The sequence below is a fragment of the Sturnira hondurensis genome, unplaced genomic scaffold (assembly GCF_014824575.4).
Source record: "Sturnira hondurensis isolate 20B ecotype Veracruz unplaced genomic scaffold, ASM1482457v3 Scaffold0025370, whole genome shotgun sequence".
Taxonomy (NCBI): domain Eukaryota; kingdom Metazoa; phylum Chordata; class Mammalia; order Chiroptera; family Phyllostomidae; genus Sturnira; species Sturnira hondurensis.
The window spans coordinates 5,797,642-5,809,906 of record NW_028098001.1 but is presented as its reverse complement, the minus strand read 5'-3'; the positions used below and the strand labels follow the sequence as shown (position 1 = coordinate 5,809,906).

The 12,265-nt window shown below is 40.2% G+C and overlaps 1 protein-coding gene across 1 annotated transcript in view; it reads right to left on the bottom strand.

Annotated features, from left to right (window-relative positions):
- Nucleotides 1-6,799: 6,799 nt before the first annotated feature.
- RRAGD (Ras related GTP binding D) overlaps nt 6,800-12,265 on the bottom strand; it is a 38,792-nt gene continuing 33,326 nt past the window's right edge. The window contains exon 7 of the mRNA XM_037039301.1: nt 6,800-7,314. Within this exon, the coding sequence (XP_036895196.1) occupies nt 7,163-7,314 (152 nt within the window). The 3' untranslated portion in view covers nt 6,800-7,162. The remainder of the gene's footprint in view (nt 7,315-12,265) is intronic.

Sequence of the window (12,265 nt, the reverse complement as noted above, 5' to 3'; positions counted from 1 at the left end):
ATCTGCATTAACAAAGGGCCCCATAGAAGTTAGATATGGCCTCATGAGTTCCTAAACTCAAGTTAATTCTTTATTTTAGTCAAGAATAGAATATAGTAATAGATGATCCTCTCAGGACTGAAGCCCCCTGGACCCTCCCACCCCCTCCACTTTTAATACAACCCAGCACACAAAAACATCCAAGGAATGGCAATGAAAAGTAAAACTGCCCTGGTAAACACAGCGGAAAACCCTGACCCAATGAAAGAAAAATTCAAGAATTGATCAGAATTTCCCCTACATTTCGTAAGATCTCAAAATTAACAGAGAGAGAAGGAAAATGCATTAGTCCAGAAAGAAAATCCTCAGGTATCTCTGATCTGACCAGCGGTTCCCTCTAGCTGTGCTTTTACACATCGCAGGTCGTGACCCATTCGGGAATTGTGAGGTCTTGTTTTTAAAATATGTAAGAGGCAAATACTAGAATGCATTGTATGTAGGAAGGATAATACTACTTCAAGAGACTTTTAAAAATATTTGCAAGTATGAGCATGTGATGGTTTGCAATGTGAACTGTATGTGTTGCCGTTCACAACAAAGTTTACAATGCATTTCATAAAGGATAAGTCCCACAGTCTTCCCCAGGGCAGTTATCATCAGACCACTCAGACACTGTTTTGAGTGTAAGTTCACACGGTCATCCTGTTTTTTATGGTAACTTATTTTTCGCCCTGGCGGTGTGGCTCGGTGGATTGTGCAACCATCTGTGAACCAAAGGGTCCCCGGTCAGGGATGTGTGAGAGGCAACTGATTGCTGTCTCCCGGGAACATCAGTGTTTTTCTCCCTCTCTCTCTAAAAATAAATAAAATATTTTTAAGATATTTTAAGATCATTTATTTTTCAAGATTAAATCCTGAGGACCAGATTCCATTTCAGCTTCATTGCTAAATCATTTGCTGAAATTAAAAGTATACTATTCTACAAAGAAAGACCACTGATGGGTATTTACTAGACTAGTATTAAAGGTCTTATTTTGTTTCTATTTACTTACTTTAAATAATTTTGTATATAATTTAAATTTACTTGTTTTTATGGAATAGAATTGTCCCTTGGAATAACACGACACAATTTGGAGTACTTTTAAAATTATGATAGGGACCATTAAAGTCTGTATTTTCACTTTATTATAGCTATTACTAAAACAAAACAAAACTATAGCCCTGGCTGCAGGGTGGCTCAGTTGGTTGGAGCATTATCCCATGCACCAAAAGGTTGCGGGTTCGATTCCTGGTCAGGGTGCATGCCTAGACTGAGGGTTCAGTCACTTGGTCAGGCTGCATACAGTAAGCAACTGATCTATGTTTTTCTCTCCGGCTCTAAAATCATCAAACATATCCTCGGGTGAGGACTTACAGATACTTCTAAGGCCCTGCTAGGCCAAGTTTTGCCCATTTTAAAGTACCATCCAACCTTTCAAAATTCTAAATGGCCTATCAAGAAGCTCTGCATTAGAAAACCAAGTGGCTGTAAAAGGTAATGAAATCTGTTCTTCTCACATCTCTTGTGGCTCCTCATGTCAACATTCTCAGAGACTGTCAACATCTACCTTAAGCAGCACTCAGTTCCCCGGGACAAACAGACTGAAAAGAGGAGTAACACATAGCATAAACTTTTTATTGAATCTAATTCTGGATGCGATGTTAACAAAGTATGAACATGAAAATAACTAACATTTAAAATTCACACTTCCTAGTCAACACTGCGGCAAAGCTGCAACTTGTGAACTCAAGTTGGGGTACTGTAATATCTGCAAATAAAATTGGCACCACGTGCTGTCTATGTATTTTTAAAGCTCACACTTCTAAAATAATTTACCTTTTTTCTTAATTATAAGGGAAGGCACACAATAAACATTTCCACTTTCTCAACCTACTTCTTATAATGAACTTAATCTTACTGCAAATTAATGGTACTGATACAGCTATTGATCTGCTACTGGCTGAACAATTCAGCTTCTCAGATGCTCCTTACGGCTCTCTATGGTCTTCGCTGGAGAGTGGCACAGTCCCACAGAACTCTTTTGACACCTATAAGGGTCCATCTAAAATTAGACTAATTTATTTCCTGTTATTTTTAGATTTTAAAATCCTCCCATCTCCAGTATCTGTCTTTTAGCTATTTTACTAAGCACAATGTCTTACAATAGGTGTTCTACCAATAACTGTTGAGCCCTGGCTGGTGTGGCTCAGAGGATTGAGCACCACCCTGTGAACCAAAGGGTCACTGGTTCAATCCCCAGTCAGGGCACATGCGAGGCAACCACACATTGATGTTTCTTTCCTTCTTCTCCCTCCCCTTCTCTGAAAATAAATATAAAATCTTAAAAAAAGAAAGAATTATCCCTTACAAAAGAAAATGATTTCCCCCAGAAAATGACTGACAAAGGAACCAAAATTCACAGTTCCTCTGACTTACCACCGGATATGGGTGTGCTTGTCCAGCTCTGTTAAGGGGAGGATGAACCAAGGCTGGAAAGGCTGGTAAGGACCGGGCAGACAGTGTCCTGCAAACTCGATTAAGGAGTTTGACTGATATCCATAATGGGGAGCTAGGAAGAGTGTTGAACAAGTGATACAATCAGAATTGTGGTAGTTTTGAAAGGTCATTCTGCATCTTGTATAGAGAATGGACTAGGTGGATGCGTAAGGCAGAGAGAAACTGTTAAGTGGCTATTGAGATCCAAGTAAGAGGGGATGGTGGTGTAAACCAGGACAGTAGCAGAAGAGATGGAGAAGAGAGTCAGTGGCAGCGGTCCGTGAGGCTGACCTGAAACAAGTGGGTGACTGATGGGAGGAGGTGAGCAGGAGGGAAGTCAAGCATGAGAACCAAGTTTCTAGCAGGGATGCAAGGAAGGACAGTCACGCCATCACAGACGATACACCAAGAAAGAAGCCAGTTCAACTTTTGGACATGTTAGATTTGAGGCTCCTCTTGTGGAAAAGCCCCCTGAAGTACAATAGTGGCAATTTTAAATACAGGTCTGAAGGATTAGGATTGGTATGTATCTTTTTTATTTTAATCCAGATCAGGATTTTATTTTCTATAAATTATTGTTACATATATTAAAAACTCAAAGTAAAGCTGAATACAGTTTAGATCAATAGCTTATTCTCCCTTTTCCTCAGGGTTTGATATACTAATGCTTCTTAGGAAACCAAATGGCTGTAAAATGTACTTAAATTTTCTTCTGCTATTTAAACACTCTGTTAATATTTTTGGCTCTAGAGTCATTGACTGGCTTAGGAAGAAAAAACATAGCATTTGTTGACTTTCTTCTCTGGGTGAAGCTCAGAGAGGAAAATTTAGAAGACTGCTCCTATTGATTCTCATGGAAGGAAAAGCATCTTTAAATATCTTAGCAGCTCAGCCTTCCTAAACATAGGCAGCAGTAATTCCTAAACTTCAAGCCCCCCATTCATGTCTGAGAAAGGAGGGCATTTAAGGGGACATTCAAGGAGGCTACTTAGAGCAGTAGTTGAGAGAGTGACTCAAGTCAGACTCCAGACTTTGTGTCTTACTTGTAGCATATCTTGATCAACTCACTTAATCTCTTTGAACTCAGCTGCCTCATCTATAAAACAGGAGCGATAACAGAACCTACCTCTGGGTTTATGAGAGTAAGTCATATAAATGCACGTAAGAGCAGCATGTGGCGTCCTGTGTGTATTCAATATCTATTATTTTTAAGTAAATCTGCTAAAGACCATGTTCTCTTCCTCCTAAGTCAAACATCACCACTGATTAAAGATCTTGGAAGTAATTATTTCAGATCAGGCTTTCCATCAGAAACAGGGCTTCACAGACAAGGTATAACACCTAATGCTAGCACTCTCTGAAAACTCTTAGGGGATCTGTAGAAGTCACCGGGGTAGAATCTTACTAAGTAAGGAAGGAGTGATAAGATAAGGTGCCCTGTTAGGAAGAGAATTTCCAGATGGCTAGGGATTAGGACCAGGATAGCAGAATTAATATCTGAAGTTGACTGAAATAACAGTTCAATAGTCCAGACAGGCATGTCGCTATCAAAAATATGGAGAGACAAGAGGGCTTAAAAAATAAAAATAGAAGTGCAAATCCAACCTAAATAGAGTGATTTATCCTCATTTCCACAAAATGAAAGCTGCAGGACAAACATGTTTTACTAAAGGGACCAACCAGGGCCAGTGAAGCAGTAATATGTGCATGTCATACACAAGTTCACAAACATGGAAGACCATACGTCCTTTCCACCAAAGAGACCATTCTGCTCCCTGAAAGATTAGTTAGGAATATGCTTAAAACAAAAAGGGGAGCTTACCAAATCATGAGCATATACCACAGCTTTTAAATGGGCAGTCAACATTCATGACACCAATGGTTTAACACCGGTTACAAATGACGTGTTGCTTAATGCAAAACTTAACACTACACCTGATGACACATTATGACCAGCCCACCTAAGGTGACTGCGTACTGCACCTTGATAATCGAGACAGTTGACTGCTTGTCTGGAGTGCGTTCCAAACAGAATAAACACATAACCCATATGTAACGATACTGCTGTGTTTTAGTCATTCTGTATTTAAGGATCCAAAATATATCATGTTCACAAAATAACACTGATCATGAATGGCAACAGGTTTTGACTTACAGTCCTTCAAAAGCACTCTGCTCTGGTCATACGCACTCATCTACATAACTGGAAATAACAAAAATGATAGATAACCCACAGATTCTCACCTCGACATAGAAGTTCTAGTTGCCTGAGAAACCTGTAGGTCATGTTCTCAACCTCTGAAAACGAGTGAGAATGTTCCAGCGCCGTCACTGTAGCCATGTATTGGGTTTTGTATTTGTAGCATTGGATCTGAGACCTAAACATGGCCATACATATCACAGCGAGCTAAATCCCTTACCAAAGATAAAATGCACGAAGAATTAAGAGATTTTGTAATTTCAGTGGCACAGAATTCAAAAACTGAACACTTAGAACTCCTACACCTCTCTTTAAGTAAGAGGTCATTGCCATGGTTTGAGGCAGTAATCTGTATATCAGCATGTGCTTAAACAAACAGTGCACTTAGTACCATGAACTTGGGTCCTTACACCATTAGCATTAACTTTGCCTTTCCCCCAAAGAATCATTTGCTCTTGAAGTAATAAGCTCTTAAGGCACATTTTAACAAAAACCCATCATATACCCAACTCAAAAATGGAAGCTCCAACTGGTTACAATAATATGTGTATATATCTAAACAATGTGTGATTTATCGGATAGGCAAATGTCTCTATGTTGAGGATAAAGTCACATTAGAAAAGCAATTCTTTGCTCAAAAAGAAACATTGTGTAAAAACTATTAGAGAATTATTTGTAATAACCCCGCCTGTACCAGGCCTGTTGACAAAGGGGAAAAAGAATTCATCCGTGTTTCTGAGCAGAAATTATGAGGAAGATAGGCAGGGCTCCTTCGGGATTTTTAGAAATTTTCTTCCAAAATGCACAATGCTTCAAGAGGGCTCAAGCCTTAAACCCCAAACTGCTACCATTTTCAACTGCAGTTACCAGCCTCAAAGGACTATGACTTGAGAGAAAGGAGAAATAGTAGAAAGAAGTCTCAGATAGAAGTGGGATAACTTTAAGGACAAGCTGCCTTAGGAGCCGGACACATTTTTGCTAGGAGCAGCTTTGTTATCCCCATGAGGCTCTGCTAAAAGGAAAAAATATATTATTTTCGAACACCCACAAGCATGCCTTAGGAATGGACCCTTGGGATAGACCTAGAATTATGTGCTTGGAATGGTTCGGGACGGTGGTAGATTTAGGAGTCTCTTAACTTGCTATTAGTCTAAAGTAAACATAAGTGATGGGACTTCAGAGAAAAAAATGCATAGCGAACTATTGTGCCTCCTCCGGCCATCTCCTTCCCACTGAGCTGTAGGGGGTTTCAGAATGGCTTTTCAGCTGTGCAGGCACGCTGCTGGCAGGCTGAACTCTAGTTCAGGCATAGGGTGGGAACAGGCAGTCTACAAGGCGCACTGTCACAGACGAGAAAAACACGCAGAAGTGACTGATGTGCCCCAAAGGATTCAGCTCTGTGCTAGAGATCTGAGACATTCTCTGTGATCACGGAGCAATACAAAACAGCTGGTCCGAAATAGACATTTCATATGTTGTATAATAATAGGCCCATTTCACAGAGGCCAAACATACAGAACTGTGTATGTATTTTTACATCTGCAGTTGCCAATCACCCACATTTGGGAAACCACGTGCCGCCCTCTAACATTACTTTAGCCTGGGTGGCAGGTACAAAACAGCCTCCAGAAACCCTACAATTCAATGACATTCTCATTTGGCTCAAGTGATTGGCAGCATTTTGGAAATCTGGTCCCAAAGGTCCTAAAGAATAGCCACACAGCAAAAAGAACTGCTCCGTATAAGATTCTAGAGATGTGTGTGGAGGTAAAGCACTGTGTAAAACCTGCTGGGTAGGGAAGCCCTGCCGCAGCTGTAGAAACATTTAGGTAAGTTTGGCGCTAATATCGTTCAACAAAACTCCCGTTGGTACTAGTTACAAACAAGGGGCAGCTCTTACTCCTCTGGGAGCTCGGTGCCCCAATCTGTTCCCACTCCACTGAAAAATTATTTTTCTCAACAATCGGTAGCAAAGATTCCCAAATGTATAAAAAGTCATTGCTCATGCATCACTTTTTAATTTCTGACTGCTATATAGCTGGAAACTACAGTATGCATGTCCTTGACACCAAGTACAGAAAAAATCTTAGAAAAGTTGCTTTATCAAAGTTTAGTTCAATGAGAAAAACACATGAAAAAGTGCAAAATATATACAGTTTCTGGCAGTTCTCACACGGGGTTTTTCTGTCTACAGACCAAAAAAGTTTACATCTGTGTAATGAAATTACAGTGGGTTTCGCTTCACTGTTAATGTACAAGTTTTTGCTTCAAAGTGCTTGCTTTATTTAAAAAAGAAAAGATCAAGAGGGTGCTAGGAATTTTTCTTTTTTTTTTACAACAAATTTGTGTTATTTGTCCCAATCTCCTTCTTCCTCTTCCTTTAGTGCAACACAGTGCAGCAGCCTCATTGAAAGGTCTGATTTCAAAAGATGCTCCTGAAACCTCACCTACAGCAGCACCCTAGGCGTCCCATTGGGTGTGGCTCCTTTTTTCTTCTGCAGCCGATTCTGAATCTTTCGCGATTTCACCACTTTCATTCTCACCTCAAAAACTTCATGGATGGCCTTCCGGAAGCAATGAAAATTATAGTCAATAAGCCCTGGAGAAGAAAACAGAAACATTTAGAAATGTCACAGAAATAATCATCTTTTTATATTGGTCATGGCAAGAATAAACCAGTAGGGGGCAGTAGAGGAGCGGCCTTAACATAACATCCACAGACTCCCCTAGGTGGTCTGCAGCTAGCCTTCAGGAATTACAGGAAAAGTCCTGTGAATGTATGTATATTTTTCCCTAAACAAAGTTTCCAGAGTATATGCCATATTTTCAAAGGTTTCTATGACCCAAAAGATTTAAAGAACCAAGTGAACTGCACATTTTTTGATCTTTCAGAATAAAAGTTTTTTTTACAATAAAGATATACTTTCGATAAAATATTTATTATTTCCTTTTCCCAAAAGGCATTATTAAATTGACTAAGTGGAGGCAGACCCTGAGTTGGAGTGTGGCTGAGAAATCAAAGCCACAGTATCAATCAAGTAATCAATCAATATTTACTGGATATACATTATATTTAAACCATTGTCATGAACCCTGGGGAAGACAAAGTCCGATTTTAGAGTGGTAATAGTCACTTCAGATCAACTCAAGCTCAAGAATTCAACAAACAATGACACACTCTCAGTTCTTCAATATCATGTAAATTTTAAACGGGAACAGTAGGGGAGAATCTTCTTGTGTTTTTAGAAATTAATTAGCAGTACGAAAATAGAATAACAGATAATGAAAGTCTCGAGTATGTTTTTTCATCATCACTGCTAATTTGTTATTATTCAAACCAACCTTATTTATGCTTATACCAATTAGGATAAGGCAGTTGATTTTATTTACTGTCTTTAAACTTATTAAAACAATTAGCCTAACCAGTATTTCCATCCACTCAGGTAATGCTTCCAGAGACCCAAACAAAGAATTCAGATTCCAGCCAAGGAGTAAAATTCTTCAAACTAGTCTTAAAATTAACTACAATGAAGTGGAGGAAACACCAACTCAGCTTCCAGGAGCAGGAAACCCTCTGAGCGGCGCCCTCTGCTGCTTCTACGGTGATAGTGACCAACAAGGGGGGGGGGGTGCGGACAAGGGCCCATGAGGCAATTAAAAACAAGGAACAAATGAGTGATCTTATTCTGTGGGAATTTGAAAGTGAGATGTGAGACCCTAAGAATTCTCTGCCTATCATACATGCAGCCAAATGTCTTAGGAAGAAAGCTTAGCTTGAGTAGCTCAATGAGAAGGGTGCCATCACTCAACCTGGGAAATTTCAGAAACCGTCTATTGGTAGCTTTTAAAAACATATTTTATTTATTTATTTTTAGAGAGGGGGAAGGGAGGAAGAAAGAGAGGGAGCGAAATATCTCCGTTGCCTCTCGCACACCCTCAACCAGGGACCTGGCCTTGCAACCCAGGCCTGTGCCCTGACCAGAAATCAAAGGAGCCACACCAGTCAGGGCCTATCGACAGCTTTAGGCAAATCTTAGCTCATTCACGTTTTTAAATGGGCAAATTTAAAAGAAAAAAGCCAGTCATCTTGCTGTATTTGGAGTTTAAAAAATAAAAAGGTAAAAATCCACAACTGAGGTGTTTAAAGGAAGTAAGCATTCATAGAAAGAATTTGTTATTTATTTCAACCCTTTCATTAAAGTAGTTGAAAACACAAGAAAAGAGACATGAACAGAATAAGGGCTTTCTTCAACACCATACAGTTATTCAATGGTCCAACATCCTTCTCTGGTTCAGTGGTTCTCAACTTCAGCTACACATTAAAAACATCCAGGGAACTTCAAAAAATTTAACAAACCGCAGGGTCCCCTTCCAGGACTTGTATTCTAATTATACGGAGGAGGACCCAGGCATCCGCATTTTTTAATCACCTCCCATCCAAGGTGCCTGTAAGGTGCAGCCAAGGCTGAGAACGCTGCATCTGCTTTCAGTTCTCCCCCTCCTGCTGGAGCAGCCAGAGACCGTCAAAGAGAACCCAGACGGAGGCCAACAACCAGACGGAGGCCAACAAACACAAAGAAATGCTAATCACCAACTGCTGATTATCAATCAGCACCAGCGGGACTCAGCAACAGGAGATTCAAGCAACTCCGTGCATTTATAAGCCTAAATTCTTTTTAAAGACAACTACCTAACAGGCAGGGTGACCAACTCATCCGGTCTGTCTGGGGCCATCCCTAGTTTCAGCCCTGGGGTCTACTGCCCCTTGAACTCTGTCCCAGACAAAGGGAGATGGTTAGTCACCTTAAACCACACCAGTTGAACACAACTGGGGTTAAGCTTGGTCTGCCTATTTATTTACACTTCTCAGTTATGACATTAAAACCAACACCTAGGTTTCCGGTTGGTTGAATACATTCTGTGAAGGGTGCCCATCCTCAGGGACGATCCCACTTAGGTGGAATAACTTACCCAGAGATGCACATGATAAATTCCTGTTAAATTTACTTCCACAACCCGGGAGCAGGTTTAAAATTAGGGGGCAACAGTGTGGGGAGAAACACAATTGGAATAGTTTGAAAGCCTGTAATAACTACAAAGGGAAAGACAAGACAGGGACATTCCAGTGGAAAAACTGGCAGACACTACCTTAGCTGAATCGACATCAGTAGGAGACGTGCAAACACCGTTAACTACTTGATATGATGCACTGAGAAGGATACATCATTTTTTTCTTTTTTCACCCTCACCCAAGGACATTTCCCCACTGCTTTTTTAAAAAAAGATTTTCTTTATTTTTAGAGAGAGGGGAAGAGAGGGAGCAAGACAGCGAGAGAAACATCAATGTATGGTTGCCCCTAGCACACCCACTTACCAGGGACCTGGTCTGCAACCCAGGCATGTGCCCTGACTAGGAATTGAACCAGCAACCCTTTGGTTTGCAGGCCAGCACTCAATCCACTGAGCCACACCAGTCAGGGGGCCCCATTGCTTTCAGAGAGAGAGAATAGCATCAACTGGTTGCCTCCCATATGCACCCTCACCAGGGATCAAACCCACAACCTAGATATGTGCCTCAACTGTGAATCAGCCCCCAGCCTTTCAGTGCACAGGATGATGTTCCCACCGACTGAGACATGGGGGCCAGGGCCACAGCACCATTTCCATGTGGTGGTCTTGCCAAGTGCATAGTCTCATTCCAAATGCGTGAACATATCAGACAAACTCAATTGGAGGGGCAGTCTACAAGATAGTGGCTCAGTACTTTTCAAAAGTGTTAAGGCCATGAAAGATAAAGAACTGCCACAGGTGGGAGAGGACTAGGAGATACAACAACTAAATCAATTTGGGATCCTGAAACAGAAAACGAATTTTTTGGAAAAACTGGTTGAATTTACATAAGGCATAGTTTGGCTGAGAGCATTATCCAATGTTAATTCCCTAGTTTTCATAACTGTGCTATAATACATAAAATATTAACATTTGGGTAGGTGGATGAGGAACATATGTAGCCCTAGATCGTGTGGCTCAGTGGATTGAGTGCTGACCTGAAAACCAAAGGGTCATGGGTTTGACTCCTAGTCAGGGCACATGCCTGGGTTGCAGGCCAGGTCCCCAGCAGGTGGAGCGTGAGACACAACCACACATGGATGTTTCTTTCCCTCTCTTTCTCCCTCCCTTTCCCTCTCTCTAAATATAAATAAATAAAATATTTTTAAAAGAAAGGAGTATATGTAAACTATGTGCTGTTTTTGCAGGTTTTTTTGATAAGTCTAAAATCAGTTCAAAATAAGATCTCCAGTTTTTTTTTAATCCTCGCCCAAGGACATGCTTATTGTTTCTAGGGACAGGGGAAGACAGGGAGAGAAAGGAGAAAAACACTGATGTGAGAAACTTCAGTTGGCTGCTGCTTGTATGGGCCCCTACTGGGGACCTAACCCACACCTAGGCATATACCCTGACTGGGAACTGAACCTGCAACCTTTTGGTTTACAGAACAATGCTCCAACCAACTGAGCCATGCTGACCAGGGCAATGAGCGTTCCAGTTTAACATGGTGTTGCAACCTGCCACCAGCCTAGATGGTCACGGGGTTGTAGCTGTACTATTGGCATGACTTTTATTTTTCTTAGCTTCCAAGATCAACATGAAATATCAATCATCAAATATAATTTCTGGAAATGTCTTGAACCAAGGACATGTACGTATAATGGTTTAAAACACAACATATACAACTGATTCCACGTGGGGAGAAGCCCAGGCATCCTCAGCCCTGGCTGCCATACACTGCCAGCGTGACCCTATTTGGGGAGAAAGTCACCTCTGTTTCTGGGTAAAATCATCTGCAATTGAGAGAGTGAAACAAAGTATGGTCCTATCTTCAAAATTCCATAAATTTATTATATAATCTGTTCTTACTTTCATTTCAGCAAGACAAAAATGAGAAATAAAAGACCGATACAATTGAATAAAAGTTTTGCAGGCTAAACACACAAAAGGCAATTTGATTGGCAATAGTAGGTAAATACAGGGAAAAAACACACACACAGAACTTTACCAAGAAACAAGGAAATGTAAATTTAAATGATATACCAACTTTCAACCCTAACACCTAATATTGGAAAGAATACAGTAAAACTGACGCACTCATATTCTCTTAGTAGCATAAACCCATAAAATCTTTCTAAAGGACATTTTGAGAATGATACATTAGAAGCCACCAAAACATGCCTGCCCTTTGATCCAAGTAATCCCATTTGTTAAAGTTTTTTCTGAGGAAACAATCAAAGATGTACACAGATATTTAGTGCAAATAAGATCATCGTAGACTACTCATAACATCAAAGTCTGCAAAACAATATAAATTTCTAACAACAGAAGATACTAGCACAACCATTAAAATGATGTGGTAAAAGAGATTTAGTAAACTATAAAGACATTTGTAATAATTTAAGTGAAGTTTATAAAGTAGTATTTATCATATAATCTCAGGTAAGAGATATATATGAAAAAAGGCTCAAAAGTTATACAGAAAATGTTAATAGTGAGCT